Source organism: Fringilla coelebs (assembly GCF_963513975.1).
Source record: "Fringilla coelebs genome assembly, chromosome: 3".
In the NCBI taxonomy this organism is placed as follows: Eukaryota; Metazoa; Chordata; class Aves; order Passeriformes; family Fringillidae; genus Fringilla; species Fringilla coelebs.
In genome coordinates this window covers 35,660,667-35,677,892 of record NC_140030.1, presented here as the reverse complement: position 1 = coordinate 35,677,892, position 17,226 = coordinate 35,660,667, and the positions used below count along the sequence as shown (strand labels likewise).

The following is a 17,226-nucleotide window of genomic DNA, read 5'->3' as shown; positions in this document are numbered from 1 at the left end:
ATATATAGGGTATCTCTAGAAAGGATAAATGCAAACATTTTTTCACTCAGCAGACTGCTAGCTCTCAGTTGTCACCTCATAACTATAAATAATAGCTTTGGAGTTAGGTATATTTCAGACAGAGGCACAGAAAGAGCAAGCAAATAGAGTTATTTTTTTTCTCTGTCATTGGCACACCATTGTTCCGCTGTGGTCAGTGGTAGGATGTACAAACAGTATTTCAGATTCCACAGGAACCTGTTTCCTATTTATACTAGGCTAGCATCATGTGTTACTCGACCGACCGGAGGGATGGGAATGATAACCAGCAGCTTTCTTGGGCAAGAAGGAAGAGGTGCTCTTCCCTAGTTAATAAAGAGGCAGAAACTTGAAACAAAATTGGACTAAGATATATGCTTTTGGAACTTGAATTTGCCTACATCAGCTAAGTTTTGTCATAGCAGAAGTGCAAAGAGGAATGTGGGAATGCTTTCACCAGGTTGTCTTCATCTGGAAAGACAAAGCAAGAAAGTAATCAAATGTTAACCAGAAATTGAACATTAGCCACTTCTGTGAGTCCTTAAACATTAACGTCTATAGAAGGAATACTGTATTGCTGTGGCTTTTCCTCAGTGCATTTGCAGGAAATGCCAAACCGTAATGCTCTCCAGTTAAAGACATTGAGTCCTCTGACAGAAGGAAAACACACATGTAAATAATAGATTTTCTTCATAAATTTTATGGAAGTTATCATTGTTTGTTTGTTTGGTTGGTTGGTTTTAAATCAGCTTTTTGCCATAGTCATTTCTGTGGCATCACTAGAGAAAAGCAATGCAGTGCTTGCACACAGCAGTATTCTGGCAGTGTCCTGATACTCAAATGCACCGCAGTTTGCCCCTGTTGCATTAAGGGTGTTTTAAAATGGGCCATCATTTACAGAATACATCTAAAGTAGTTCTCAACTGGCCCTGCAGTGCATCTTTATTACCATTTCCTCTGCCGCATATTTGTCCTTGGAGAGTTACAAAATGCAAAGACCAAGTGGTTGTTCAGGTTCACTGAAATGCACAGGAAGGATTTCCATTGATAATTTCAAATTCTGTACTAACTTCATGGAAAAAATATTCAATATCATTAGTAACCTGACCATAGAATTCCCCATGCCACTTTATGGTATATTTTCATGCAGTTTTAAAGAAGGACAAGCCATACTTGAGTCTGACACAACTTACCTAAAAATTTTGGAGACCTTAGCCTGCCGTCTGAGATTCAGAGAATAATTGTTGTGGGTTTCTAAATTTGTATCATGGCAGATTAATGCTTTGCAGTTTGCCTACATGGAGTTGAATTGCCAAAGTGACCATTCTGTTGTTGCAGTGATGTCCTGTCAGCTCTGTCATTGATAAGCAGGCTTATCTGTGACTAATCAGGCACAGAAGGTCATAAGGAAATACAGATCCATTGGTTGCTCAAAAATTAAGAGCACCATGTGCTCTTTCAAAATAAATTACTCAAAGTCAGTTTCCAGTTAAGATTCAGTTTTATCTTTAAATACATTATTGTGGAAATCTTCTTACATCATTATTGGAAAGACTAAATGACCTGCTCAAAAGTTGCCTTTCTGCTCATTTTATGCTTTCATTGTTATAATTCAGAGAATTCTTTGGACACATTGCAGTAGAAATTACTGGTGTTTTATAAATGTATCTGTACTTTCCTATTTATTTTGGTACCAAAGGGCCAATGGCAGTTATGTACAGTAATGCAAGTTCTTAACACTTAAGTCTGGTCCTGTGTGTATAATAAATGAGATCTACTCCGAAGAATTTGGAAAGCCAGGAGGTTGCAGGGTTAGCCTGCTATGGAATACCAGGGGACTGAGGCCCTGATCCCCAGTCCATTCTTATTTGTAAAAGCACTTCAGCACATATGTATCTCTAGGCATGTGTTTAAGACCCATTGACATCAATGAGACTTTAGCTGATGCTTAACCTCTGAGCATATGCTTAAGTTTCCTGCTGAATAAGGAGGGCCTTGAGCATATGCTTAAAAATACCCTGCTGAATTGCTGATCTCTCTCAGGCCTCTAGCCTGCCCCAAATACAAACCTTTACTTGCTCCACTAGGTCACTTGTTTTGGCTTGGACTTCAGATTTTTTCCTTTTTAGCATTTCCTTTTCACTCAGCTGGCCAGATCTATTTTCTACAACCCCCATTATCACACACACATGGTGTTCATTATCACTCCACATTGCTCCACATTACGAAGTCAAGTACCCAGTTGGTTAATTTAATGCTTTCAGTGAAAGTGCTATCTATTTATAGTTTTCTGCAAATTTAAAATCATGTATGGAAAAAGCTGTTGTCAGTTAAACAAACATGTTGTTTATATTCAGGTGCTGCTGGGATACAAACCTTTCACTATAATCTTTTCACACTCTCACCGTGCAACATTATTACTGCACTAGGTGGGATATTTAAAAGGTTCCAAAAATCCATTGTAGCTCTCTCAGGCTTTTGGATAAATTGTAATTACTCTTGGCCACAGTATTTAGTGCAGAAGATTTTCTTACCAAAAATACTGTTTTGTTAATGCCGGTTTTTTTTTTTTTTGGTGTTACTTCATTTCCACTGGAAATTTTCAATTTCCCATAGCAAATGCCTCCAAAAGTTTTGGTTTTTTTTTATACTAAGTCATGTTTTTCATACTAAATCACTGCAACTTTAAAGGAAAAAGTTCAAATAAAGATTCCTTTTTTCACTTCCCATGTGAAATAAAATGTGACACATTCCTTTTACTTGTAGTTAACAATGCAAAATTTACCTGATGTCTTTTACTACTACCAAGAGAAACTTGTGAAAGAATAAGCTAAATATGGGCGGACTATTTTGAATTTTTATGCAGTCGTTGTTGTGTTAGAGGACCAACAGTGCTGATCCAAGCCATGGATGTGAAACCCCACAAAATTAATGGGTCTTAACATAAGTGTTTCTCAGGTCTAGTAAAGGCTCTGAATGTGCCTGCAACTCATGTCTTTCTGTTAGAACACAGAAAAATCCTAGCACGCACCTTGGTGCATGTGAAAAGATAAAACATATCCCAGTTCTAACAGTTGTCTTTGGAAATGAAAATTATTATTTACTTGACTGTTGTTTTCATTATCTGATGTCCACTTTCAGATGTTTGCCATTGAGCATTTATGACTGCAACGGTTTCTGCTGCACATGCTGTTTGAATACATTTCTTGGACAAATCCAGAAAACCACCAATCAACGAACTGAAACTCGAGCTCCTACTCTACTTGTCAAGAGATTCTGGATCCTCACATTACATCAAAAAATAACAAACTGCTAAGACCATTTCATGCTTTGTTGGCTTCAAATAAACCAGAGTACCCTGAAAAAGGTTTCCTCCAACTTTCATTTGCATCTGAATTTGCCAAAATTCAGATGTTCGGCACATTTTTCTCCTGGCTTCAGTCACTGCAACTTACTAGTCAGGCAATGGATTTTGATTTCCTTGCAAATAAGGAAGAATTTCTTTTTTTTTTTTTTTTTCACTGAGCAGTGTGGTTCAGGCAAAAGGGGACATTTGTATCTTGCTGCCCACACAGGCCCACAACATTAGCTTGTAAGGTGTTGTCCCTGGCTGATGGAGTCCAAACCCTCCATGCAGTGATGGAATTTGCTGTTTCACTGCAGGCACACGGGTCCCATGTGAGTGCCAGGAACTGTCATGATCAGAGTGGGTATCTTCCAAGGCAGATGGAATACAACACATATTTTATAAGATTTGAGGACAGAATGGATTCTTAATTCAATGAAAAATTCCTCCTTCTGCTGTCTTTCACCCCCCCTTTTTTTTTTTTTTTTTTTTTTTTTTTTTTTCCTGACTCAGCATATTGTTTGCAGCTGGTCCAGAGTGAGAATGCCTGTGTAGAAGAGTTATATGACTTTTTGGAAAAACTAACTAGTATGGAACTAATTGCAGCCCACCCAAACCTAGCAGGAGGCTGGGTTTTCCTTTCAATTAAAAGCATTCTGCTAGAAGGCAGCACACAAGAACTGATGTGTGTGTTCTGATGAACCCTTAATAAGAGCTTTCATGGGCTTTGAAAAAAAGAAAAAGAGGTCTTCAGGAATGAAGGCAAATAGGCCACAGAATTTAAAGAAAAATATTAGCTAGGGGGTCCAATACCAAACCAGAAACTATGAATATTTTTCTTGAAAAGAATTTCTCATCTACTAAACAGAACTGAAAGAAAGATTAAAAAGGCCATTATTAATTGGACTGTTCCCGTTTATTAGAACTTCTATAGCAAGCTGGCACTGCTGATCTCAATCCCTCTTGTTAGCTAAATTTCTGGCTTCTCCATCTCTCTTGCTTATTTGGAATCAGGTAAAAGACACTGACTCCATTCTGGTTGTAAGACAGCTGGAGTTGGGAGAGCAATTATTTCTTAAAACACAGGGAGCTGTGATTTAGGACAGGATTTTACTGAGGAAAGCTCAGAAACAGCTTGGCTCAGTTAGCAATTGTGTTTCTGCTCTTATTACTCAAATTACTGACAAAACCAACTCATCCCCACAAGGCTAAAAGATTTGGATTAAATATGGTGGAGGGGAACTCTTCAAAGCATGCTGTCTTGTCTTCCAGATGGTAAAAATGAGGTTTGAAGCTGTCTGCTGTACAAAAGAAATTGTGAGCAGGGAAGACAGGAATGGAAATGAAGCTGTGGAACAGCAGGGGGAGATGATCTGATCTCTAGTAAAAGATAGGCTAGAAATGGTGATGACTTAATGATTTACTCTCATCAAGTGGGATGGGGATTTTTCACAAAGGCTGGTAGACAGGGGAAGGTAAGAAAGGCTGAGGGAGTCTGTGTGGGGCTGGTAAAGGGCCTGAGGAATGCCCGTGGTGCTGTGAGGCACCAGCGAGGACGAGCATGAGGTACATGTGAAATGTGCTGGGCGGACTGAAAACCAAGGTACGAGAAGCTCCTGTGTCCGGGGGCTACAGGAGTCTGCATGCAGGGAAAGGACAGCTGGAGCCTGCTGGGTCAGAGGTGAGGACCACAGCACTGCTGCTGCTCTGGCACAGCCAGGGACAGAGGAATCAGGAGATCTACTGGAATTTTTATGATCCCACGGAAAGCTGGGCTACTTTGCCATCCTACACAGCCGTTATCACCCTCCTATGTTGCTCATTATTTGGGGTATTTTGTGGAGAACCTTTCCTCCTCCTCCTCCTCTTTTAGAAATATAATCAGAATTTAAAAAATAATTTTTCATGTTTTTTTAAGTGAAAGGGTCCTGCTATCTGCATAGAACCTCTGGCTGTCTTTGAAGAATAGTGTTTGAATAAGGATTGTTTTCCATCCAGTAATAACGGAGAAAGATGTAATCTTAGTATTGTGGTGCAAGTTGCAAAAATAATTTCTGCTTGCTTGGTAACTTCATCCTTTGAAGTATCCAGATTCTCTCAGGGGTGTATGTGACCTCACCTTCTAGTTACCAAACTTTTCCAAATGTCGGATTACACTCAACACCAGATTAGGAATGTGCTTGACATTTCTTTATAGGGTGCAGGAAAATATCTGGGTGGAGATGAAAGCAGATACAAGTGTAACTGGGATACTGGAATAAATTATATATTGCTACTATTACACTTCTCTTCCTGTGTTTCAACCTACCTTTGTGCTGGATCTTTGGCTAGCATTCAGTTGTCTGCATACTTGCTGAGGATTCATAAGAAATTTGTATCATTATAAATCTGAATCACCTGAGAAAAGGGACTGCAACACTTTGCTCTTTAGCATTCATATTCAGGAAAGCTGACAGCCTATTTTTACACCCTTGACTATTTACGTATGCATCTTAAATTACAGGTGGTGTTGCTAGTGCCGTACAGCTACCAGTTTGATGACTAGGGACTACTGGAAATGCCAGCAGAGTGTTTGAATCTGCTATTTGTATCCAGAATTCATGTGTGGAAAACTGTAAAGCAACGCCTGAAAATACTTCAAAGAAATTTTTGTTTTAAAATCATAGAAAATGAATATTTTAATATTTGTCAGAAGAGTCAATGACTGATCATGCACCTCACCAAGACCTCTCCTCTGTCCTTTACCAATAAACCTTTTTAAAACCTCGAGACAAAACTTCACCATTTGGAATAGAGAAGAAGCAGGAGTTTGCTGGAAGCTATGCAGAGCTACTCTGTAGGAGTGCTGAGCTCTGGTTATGACATGAATAATAGAGGCATCATCAAGATAATAATCTCCAGGCATTCAATATTTCTTATTCATTCTTATTCAATAGCATTCCTATGGTGCATTCAGTATTCAGTTGGCATGGCTTATGTTAATACATTGTTGCTTTTCTTAGGCAGCATGGATCTTAATATTTATCATAAACTTGTTTAAGTGAGTTCAATTCAATGAGCTGAAAAATAAACCAAGTGTGTCTGTTGAATAATATTTCCTGGTTTGTTTACTTTTCTTAGTAAGTTTTGTACCTATTTACTGATTGCTCTTTTTTCCCAAACAGTCTCCCTTTTCTAGCTGGGGGTGCAGCTAGAGGGACCTTTTAATTAATCTCTTGCATCTTGACCTCTTCCTTATTTGAGCCTTAGTTCTGGTACTTACTTACAGAAATGGCCATTGACTGTACCTTCTCACCAAGTGATGCTCTGCTTTTCTCTCTTAGCAAGTTCTTTCTCTCTGGCCATTGTCTGGTTACTTTAAGCAAACTATCACTTGTGTCTCTCATTCTGGTTTTCACTGAGAGCAATGCATGTGCTCTCTCTGCCATTTTCAGGCTTTTTCCCCCTTATGACCTAGTAGGATTGTCTGATTGTCAACAGATAATGTGGTTTTACCTTTCCATGGTATCTAATTCAGATTCAATGTTCTTATGTGAATGAGTTTGTAGCTGCTCATTCACTCTACTCCCTTCACAGTTCTTGAATAGCTGGGTTCCTCTGCCAAGCCTCAAGTCTCTCCTGCCAACAACACTTCAGCCCAGAGGTCTGCTTTGGCTTCATACTGCTTAGCGTCTCCTAAGGAAGAAGCTGTGACTTATGGACCTTTTTGACAGTGTAAACATAATTTTTGCTTCCTTCCGAACCATTAGATTTGACATCAGGATGAGTTTCTTTGTGGAAAGTGCTGTCACACCCAATGCATTGGCTGCCTAGGGAACTGCTGGAGAAACAGCCATCACCTGAAAGTGCTTCACCCTGGATGTGCTCAAGAACCAGCTGAACATGGCATTTAGTGCTGTGGTTTAGTTGACAAGAGGGTGTTCAGCCAAAGGTTGGACTTCATGATGGTGGAGGTCTAAGGATTCTATGATTCTATTGTTACAGCCCCCAGCAGTTATCCACAGCCCTTTTTATCCTGCAGCTGGCAGTGGGAATGAAGGTAAGGGTGAATTAAGTGCTGATGCTATGCTGCCTGTGTCAATAGCGGGCTGTGGCCTTGTCTTGCCACATCATCTGCTGTCACTCACCCAGGGACTCCCAGTATGGTAGCTTATAAGACAGAAGCAAGTGATAGAGAGGATCTGCAGCTGAATAACACTGGGGTTAGCAGACCATAATGTTTAGAGCTGAGCAGTACTTGAGATTTAAGTGTTTACTCTTCTAATAATTTTGAAAGCTGCATGTGTCTGGACTACCTTGTATTATGCTTTATCTCATGAGGCTTTAGCTATAATTTTGATTTCTGAACTGCGGGTTTGATGTGTCCCCAAGTCTTTCTTGGCAAGCAAAAGCAATTAATAAAATGCTTTTGGCCACTAAGGTTTTTTTTGCCTTGTTCCTAGAGGAAGGACAGCATGGGGGTTGAGTGTGTGCCTCTGAGGTTGAGGCAGTGGCTGTGGTCTCGCCCTGAGTGATCAGTGGCACTTGTCAGTCCTGCCCATGCAATGCAGACTGAAGCATCTGCACAGGACAGGACTGGGTGGAGCCCTCTGCAGCCAGCTTATCCTGAGGAAAGTGGGTGGCTCATTGGCATGTTCTGTGGTTACTGAACCTGTACATAACATGTACAGTGGAAGGTGAACCCTATCCCTGGCAGAAACCTGAGAGTGACTGTGAGCCTGTTGTTGCTGTTGACCTCTGTCTGTCACGGATTATGTTTTTGTTTTGTTTTCACTATTGGGCAATATGCCCTACTAAACTATAGTTAATTTTGAAGGCATTATGAAGTTTCCTTGGAAGCCAAAGAGGCCACTTTTTTCTTGTGCAAGTATTTAAGAATGATTGCTGACTTGTGACTACTTTTCAAACCTGAGGGAATATTCCAGAGAGCACCAATATCTGCTGATTACTTAGTGTTCATTAAAAAAAAAATGAGACAAAGGACACTTGTGATATTGTAATTGCACTTCCTGAAAAACAGACCTGGCTGTAACTCAGACCGAGGCATTTCTCATACAAAACCCTGTCAGTCTGATCGGTTTTGTAAGAATTCTTGATAAATTATGCAGCTTCAAAACTGAGAAGCAAGTAACAAGGATAACAGTGAGAAGGAATGGGAATCTTTTTGGGTTTCACAGGCTGATGTCCAGTATTTGGAAAGATCAGGAAGAGAAGACTGTGAGGGGATTGAAAGGAGCACAAAACTATTTGTGGCAGTAGTGGAGGGAGGGGAGCAGGATGGGTGTACTTACTTTGGGGAAATATTTGGGCTATTCATGTTAGGCCAGTGGGGAGAGTTCTGTTCTGTATCTACATCTGTAGGAGCTGCTCTCGACTAACTGTGGAGAGAGCCAAGAGGAATTAGCATCTTTAGGCTAAAATTAGCTTTACTGGAGTCTGCTTTAGGAAATGACTGAGCTCATCTACTCCACTGCTTATTCCAAGGCAATTATCTACATTTTATTGCAGGCATTGATGAAAGTTGTTCATAAAACTTGTTAATAGATTGGGACTGTTGAGTTTCCACTGCACCACCTCACTAGTCTTGCTAGAGAAAGAAGTCTCTAATGTCAACCTAAACCTCTTTTGCTGCAAGTTCAGAGCATTTTTGACCAATTCAAAATCAGACATGCTCATGCTTACTGGTCAATCTCCTTCATGTTGCACTACTCTATCTTTAGAGTATTATCACAATTTTGTAAATCAGTCTGGATTTTTTTCCCCCGGACTTAAATGCTCTGAGTTCCTTCAGCAATTCCTAATTTTCCTTGTATTTCTAGACATCTTCTTCAGACTCCCCATCTTTTGTGAAGTGCTGTGCCACCATCTGACAGTGAGACATGGATTGGAAGAATTACTGCTTTTTGACAATGCCCTCATTGCCGCCTTTTTAAAGAACTGGACTCCTTTTCTTCCCCCTAACCTGTTAAAATGGCATTTCTTGATATCTATTTTCCTAAATTCCATTGTCCTTTTTGCTCATTGCCACTTTGTCTTCCAAAAATCCCCGGTCACAAACCCACTTCCACTTTTCACCCCATTCTTCCCTATTCCTTAGAGTGGAGTCCAGGCAAGTGCTGTCCTTTTTGGTCCAGGACAGATACATTTCAAGAACTTGCTGGGACAGAGTCAGCTCATGTATCCTACACATCTAGACATTGGATATCTAGACCAGATGTCCAGGCTGTCTCTTCAGGCAGTGGATAGGAGCACCCCCAAGATTGTTTGACTCCATTTAGAATATCTGACTAGGATTAATAGTTCTTGTCAAATATTTATGACTATAAAAGCATTTGAATATTTGGCCAACTTGAACAGGCCTTGTAATATACCTTTTTTTCAGCTAAAGGTTGAGAAATTCAAAACACCAAATTATACACTTGAGGTGATTTTTGTTGCAACTGTCACAAGCTTTGCCGTGTGAATTTCCCAGTGTGATGTTATTCTGTGTTCTAATCCAAGACAGTCCCAATAGTCTTCTAGCCCTTTTAATATTGTCCAAAGATCTTAAAGCAGCACGTCTCCCTCTGTTTGGACTTCAGAGAAAGTGTATGCATGATTAGTATGTCAGATTTTTCCTTTCCACTGAACAAACTGTAACCTTCTCTAAATATGCCAGTTCTATATATCATCCACTGCTATTGAAATATTGCAGTAAGACCTTGGGCTCAACAGTCTTTTCCCCTTAATTGGTTCATGGAAAAGGGATGGTTCCATACCCACCATTGTCCTTTAGCCTCTATGACTGTAGTGCTAATTTACCTTTAATTATTTTAAGCCCCGCCTGTGGCTGCCCTCATTTAACCATTCCCTGAGAACTTCAAGTGTAAGTGTCCAGCAGTTCTGGTTTAAAACCATGCTCGTTATGTTAGTAAGCCAGTGTGTAAATATATTGTTCTTTGTTAACAGGGAGCTTACTTTCTGAGGAAAGATGGTGAAATGGTGGATCACTGGAGAAAAAAATCTGCAAAAGAGGTCAAAACACAAGCCTAAATCCATTTGACTTCGAAAGTATAAACAGAAATTTGAAAAACAAAATTGAAATCCAAGTTTCTATCCAAAATTTTGCAGTTCTGGCAAGCCTCTTTACTAAACTAAAGTAAAAGGCTAGTTTTTTAATGCTAGTTAGTCATCTCACATTAAAAGAAAAATCAGGTTTATTTTAGCAAGACAGGTTTTCTTGTGGTTTGTTTCCAGTCTCTTTCACAGTGTGGTGATGCTAACAGAACTTGACAGTGGAGTAGAGAAGGATTTGAAATAGTATGTGAAACATAAAAGAAGAGACTTCAAATTTATCACTGGAACTTTTGTACTGCAGGGTAGTTTGAAGTAGAGTTTTTCTTTATTCTAAAATTAGTTTGAGTCTGAGAGATCTTGTAAGAACAAATCTGCATGCCTGGCAGTCATCTATGTGATTTCCATGCTGCTCCAGTGTGAAATGTTGCTTTCTAAGCAGGCAATGAAATTCTCTAATGCTCTAACTTTTTCCGTTGGCCTTAGGAAAATGTAAAACCTGGTTGTGATTGTACTTCATTAAATAAAATAGCTGTTAAAGAGTGTTTCATAGAATCACAGAATGGCTTGGACTGGAAGAGACCATAGTTTCAATGAATTTCAGTTCACATCCAGTTACTAGAGAACTGGCCCCACTGAACGCATCCCATCAGACTTAAACAGCTTAACAGTTTTAACATTCTGCATTGATTTTGGAATTTCAGATGGCTGTTCAAACACCAGATTTTCAAGCAAGATGGGAGATTGTATTGGCTCATCCTTGCAGAGAGGCAAAACTATTTGCAATTTCAGCCTAGGTGTCACATCTAGCTCTCTGGAACTTTTGCTGTTGCACCCAAATCTGGTCTAAGCTCATTTGTGAGTCCTTCTGCTCAAGACTTCTGATGGATTAATAGCTGCTTTCTTTTGATGGCAGAGGAGTCTGCTTTATCCTCTTTCTTTTGTACCACTGGTGGTCCTGGGAATCTAGGCCTTCTATGTGCTTGAAAAATTGCTGGATAAAGGGTGTCAGTGATTCAGTAGACTGCCAAAATGACATGGTCTGCGTGTTAGTGATGGCAGCTATGCAAGTGATGGAGTTGCTTAACAAATGAGCTCATAAGAACTTGAATACAGGTATGCAAATAACTGCTTCAGAAAGTATTGGAAAACTTCACACATTGATTTACTTGCCTTAGGTGTTGATATTTCTTCTCTGTAATCTTAGGATATCAGATTCATCTGAAGTGTCATTGTAGACCTGGGAAAGAATTCTTTTATAGGACGTCTCCTACAGAACTTGGTCCTTAATTTTGTGAAATGGGAGTTTAAGTGTTTAGATACTTATTAATACATTTAGTCTGTAGGTCTATTCTCTAATCAGAAGCTAGAAAAAATTGAGCATTTTTGTGACTTGAGAAAGGTTGAACTTATGAAGAACAAGCTTTTATTTATAAATAGGACTCAGAATAAAGCTGATTATGGTGGCTTACTGTACGACCATGAAGATCAGACCCTCAGTTTATCTGAACCCTCAGCAAATTACCATGCCTTCACTGAATTCAGAGAAGCTGCATCCATTTATACCAGTTGAAGATGACAAATTTTCAAGGCCTGGAAGTGGGTGGAGGCATGAAATTACTTCAGTATTATTACTTCAGCAAGGCCTTCTACACATGTTCCTACCATGGGACCACCATGGAGCATTTGTCTGAGGAGCAGTTTTGTCACATCAAACTAAATGAGTTTCTGTTGCGGCTCTCAGCACTCAGTCCCATCCAGGCCCCTCACATGGCTGCTCCAGCACACAAGAATGCATTCAGGAAGGAGCTGTGATCAAAGCTCTGCTGAAGCTGGGAGTCTGGACAGAGGACCCGAGCAGTTCCACAGAGCAGCACCCCCGGGGTGTGTACTCATGCGGCAAGGAGGAGGTGAACTCCCTGCAGCTGGTGGGCGTGGATTTCAGTTCTGCTCCAAGTTACATGTCTTCACTTATGTTTCCTTCAATGCAAAATTATGTTTATATGTATTTAATTCACTTTAACGATTTGCTCTAATTTGTCTGTCTTTATTCGACTTCATAGAAAAAGTCCAGACTGTATCAAAGAAAGGCCAAGTCAACTGAACAAATTTGCCTGGTGTAGGTTTCTCAAGAGCCCGTGATCCACAGTAGCTGTAGTCTTGGCCTTACTTAGTTATGCAGATTTTGCTGAGAGTAGGGGTAGATCTGGGGTAGTTTCCTGATTGCAAGTTGCAGCAGATGACTTAGAGCTCCTCTGTCCTCAGAAATGGACCTTCTGAACATGAACTGGCAATCGAGCAACCAGTTTCCTGAGCCAAAAATGCTGTCAAAGTGGTCTCCTTCACACTTCCCGTCTGCATGTGCAACCACATAGGGCTGTCTGTGGGACTGAGAGACCCTCTGGGAGCTGATCCAGCTCACTGTAGTAGCAGAAAACAAGCCCTGCAAAGAAGTGGATGATTTTCTGCTGTGCAGTGAGTTAAACTGCCACAGCAAGGGTCCCGTGAGCATCACAGCACAACAGAAGGGATGGCTTGGTGGGGCGGGGAGTAAGAGTGGGAACAGGAGTGAGATACCCTCCCTAACTCCTTTTGGGAGTGTGCTCAGTTGGCCTTGCTGAGCATGGAGCTGTGAATTAGTTGCCTGCAGTGTTCTCAGGCAGAGGAGGAGAGTGCCTGATTTATTTGAGTGCCTAAAAGGTTAGACAGTTCTCAAAAGAAGGCAGAATGGATCACTCTTGGTTTACGTGGATTTTAGAGGCTGAAGTTTCATCTTTGGCAGGATTTGAGCAAGCCGGATCCCACCCTGGAAGATCTGCTTATAAAACAAACAAACAAAAGAGTTGTTCTGTGTTTTTCACTGGAACGCCACTAACTGTGTTAATGACAATGGGGACCACCAATAGTGTGAACTCCCTGTTCTAATGCAATACTTCCAGGCTTCTTTATAAGAGGCATCAAAGGCGAAAAAATTCTGCATTAGCTCTATGGGAGCTGTGTGCATACATCAGAGGGCAAATTTGACCCCCAGCATTCTCCCTGCAGTGAATTTGAGTCTCTGATAGCATCAGTGCAAGAAGAATAGAGCAGTAGCTTAGGAGGCATGTGGCATTTCCTGGCTGGGTGCAATGGATTCCCCAGCTGAAACCAATAAAAATCAGTTCAGGAAGAATTTTTCAGAAAATCAGTGGTGAAAATGACAGTCTTGAAATGCTCACACAATTCTTGCAGCTGTGGAGTCCTTAAAGTCAATGAGTTCCAGGAAAAATGACAATAGTTCTGGAAACTTTCCCATGACTGCCTCTGGGCAGGCATTCAGAATAGCTCATTTACTTCAACGATGCTAATTCATTAATCATTAGAATACTTTTGTTCAGTTCCCTTTGAAGTTGGCCACAACTTTTCTTTTCTCCTAAGATGAAATGTGGTCAATTATATCCATACATGGATATAACACGGGGCAGGTTCTTCTCTTTGACAAATTATTTACTTGCTTTGTCAGCCCAGACTTCTCTCTCTCTGATGTTTCTCAATTGTATATACTAACCAGAAAATGTTGCATGTGGTCCAGTTTTGCAGTGTTAGATCGGCTTTTATTTCAGCTCAGGCCTTTATGTCCTCAGTCGCTGTGGTAAACTTTGTTGTGATTGGTCCTTAATTTTCTTATTGGAGGACACATCATTTTTTGTGCTCACAGCCAACTGTAGCACTACCCTTTCAAAGGCATGACCAGTCCAGCAGTACCCCTGCTCCAGGGACTGATAGGCATTGACAGCCTCCCTTGCCCTTCCTGCCTCTCCTTCCACTGGGAGCTGATGGGTGATCAAACTTCAAGCCAGAGGGTATCACAACTCTCCTCTGAGAAGACTTACCTAGCCCTGATTTTCTAGCAGCTTGGGCCCTCCAGCACTGCAGCTGGACTAGAAAGGTCTCATTCTATCTCTCCCAGTCCTCTTCAGAATATCTGGCCTCTCCAACAGGTTTTATCCTCTCTTGTGGGTGAGGCTTCATGAGACAGCTGATTCAGCCCACGAACTTGCTGCTGGTGAAAGGGCCAGGCCTGTTCCTGGACACACACCCCATTTGTCTCCCTTCTGTCATCCCTGGGATGTGTCTGATCCATTAGCTCACTAAAGTGGTGAAAAGTATTCACTTTTTCTTGATTTGTTTTGTTTTGTTGGGTTAGATTTCTGCCAGTTTAGTGAGCTAAATTCACTTTCCAAGGGGTCAAATTAATGCAAGAGCTGGTGAAAGGGAAGGGTAGGTCTCCATAGCTGGCAGCAAGAGAGGGACCAAATCCAGTGCTGGTTAAACTGAGCTGTTTTGGAAAAGTATGGCAGCCTCCACTGCCTTTTGCATGTTCCTTCAAGCACTTGCTGGATTGAGTGTCACAGGAGAGATTAACAGAGTTTGTGGATCTGAAGAAGATTCAGGCCTCCGGTAGGTGTTGAGCTGCTCAGGCAGTTCATCCTGTGGTGTTTCCCAGTGGTTGTCCAGAGATGGATTTTGAAGGGCTTCAGGGGAGATGTAATTTGGGGACATCAAGAAGAACAGTTTTGGAGATTAGTCCTAAGTTCTCTTGTATGTCCCATTTGTTTGTGGGTACTTCTGCCTTCCGTTTGGCCAAGAAAGTTGTGGTGGTGAGGATGACTCTATAGCAGGATATCATACTGGTCCTTATAGGCTCTATTTGGACTTGCAGTTTTGGCATGTAGCTCTGAAAATTATCTACAAGAGAGGGTCAATGAATCCTGCAGTAGGCAAGAGACCTCTCCAATACCTCTTGTGAGATATGACAGAGCAGGAGAACAAATTTCTGTAACAAACACTATAATGTTAGAGACCTTGGCTACTCACTGTTTTGGGGAGAGTAGGATTGACACTAAAAAATAACTGTGACCTGCAAGGAAATCTGCTGCTGGCTGTGATCCTTAACTCTGAAGGTACTTACATCTTATTTTGAAGTTGTTCTGCATTTCTGCATCTCAACTAGTCACTCAAAATCAAGACAAGTAGAGAACTAAGAATACACAAATCTTTCCCTATTTTAGTTGTTCATCCTACAAGATCTGTGTTTCTAAACTGGAGAAACATGATGTTATGGACGAACCACTCAGTGGATAAATAATTGGCTAGATGATCATTCTCAAAGACTGGGATATCCCTCAAGGACTGGTGTTGGGATGGGGGTTGTTTAACATCTTTGTCAGTGACAGGGACAGTGGTACTGACTGCATCCTCAGCAGGTTTGCTGATGGCACCAAGCTACAAGGAGCAGTCAACACACTGGAGGGAAGGGATGTTATCCAGAGGGACCTGGACAGGCTTGAGGGATGGGTCTGAGTGAACATCATGAAGTTCAACAGAGCCAATGCAAGGTCCTGCCCCTGGGCAGATCAATCCCCAGCACAAACACAAACTGGGTGGAGAACGGATTGAGAGCAGCCCAGAGGAGAAGGCTTTGGGAGTGATGGTTGATAAGACACTCAACATGACCCACAATGTGCCCTCACAGCCCAGACAGCCAACCATGACCTGGGCTGAGTCAAAGGGAGGGTGACCAGCAGATTGAGGAAGGTGATTCTGCCCCTCTGCCCTGCTCTTGTGAGACCCACCCAGAGTGCTGCATCCAGCTCTGGGGCCCCAGCACCAGAGGGATGTGGAGCTGCTGGAGCAAGTCCAGGAGAGGACCATAAAGATGATCAGAGGGCTGGAGAACCTCTCCTATGACCAACAGGCTGAGAGAGCTGGGGTTGTTCACCCTGGAGAAGGGAAGCTCAGGGGAGACCTTCTAGCACCTTGCGTTACGTAAAAGGGAGTGGCAAGAAAGCTGGAGAGGAACTTTCTACAAGGGCTTGTAGTGACAAGGGAAAATGGCTTTAAGCTGAAACAGGGTAGGTTTAGATTAGTATTAGGAAGAAATTCTTTTACTCTGAGAGTGGTGAGGCACTGGAACAGATTGCACAGAGAAGTTGTGGATGCCCCATCCCTGACAGTGTGCAAGGCCAGGTTGGATGGGGATTTGAGCAAACTGTTTACAGGAAGGTGTTCCTGCACAAATCAGGAACTAGATGATTTTTTTATCATCCCTTCTTACCCAAACTATTCTACGATTCTATGATTTGATCGTCATCATCAGGGGGAGTATTGCCATCTGTTTCTGTGTTACTCATTCTGGAGGAGAAAAAGAGAAGTTCACCAACACTCTTTTCTTATATGTAGGAGCTATTTGTGTTCCTGGTGGCCCTGTTCAGCTATTTCTGGGCAAATTTGTGGCTGTAGGAAGGTTCTATATGTCTCTGCTTGAGTGGAAGGGCTAAGAGTCGGCAGACCTACAGGCAACTGAACCCACGCCAGAAATGGGACACTTTCCTGGGGAGGAAACACAGAGGTCTGAAAACCTCCTAGTAGATACAAACAAACAAACAAAGTGACAGATCCTAGTTTCAGCAATCTCCTTCAGAAAAAATCAGGCAAATTAATTGATGTTTAATGCTTTCGGTGAGTGGTTGAAATGCTGAACCTTAGTCTCCAAAAATTACACCTTCAGGATGAAATAGTTAATTCTGACTGATTTTTTTTGGTGATAAGTTGAGGCCAAATAATTTTTGCAGGGCGTTAACATACATGGGAGTTAGCTATACAAAAAGAGAAGTACAGTAAGTCCTTAGATCTATTTTCTCTATTGATTATGCTTTGCCAATTAAATTGAGTTCTTGGCTTGCATCTGTGGAATATTTGACATTTCTTATATACTTTCATCAGGTACACTTCTCTGTTTGCATACTTTTTATTGCATGGGAGGAAGT

The 17,226-nt window shown here is 41.3% G+C and overlaps 1 protein-coding gene across 1 annotated transcript in view; it reads right to left on the bottom strand.

Moving 5' to 3' along the window:
- Window positions 1-424: 424 nt before the first annotated feature.
- LOC311151906 (uncharacterized protein) overlaps window positions 425-17,226 on the bottom strand; it is a gene marked incomplete at both ends in the record, with an annotated part of 76,152 nt that continues 59,350 nt past the window's right edge. The window contains one exon of the mRNA XM_084202613.1: window positions 425-489. Coding sequence (XP_084058739.1) covers window positions 425-489 — 65 coding nt within the window. The remainder of the gene's footprint in view (window positions 490-17,226) is intronic.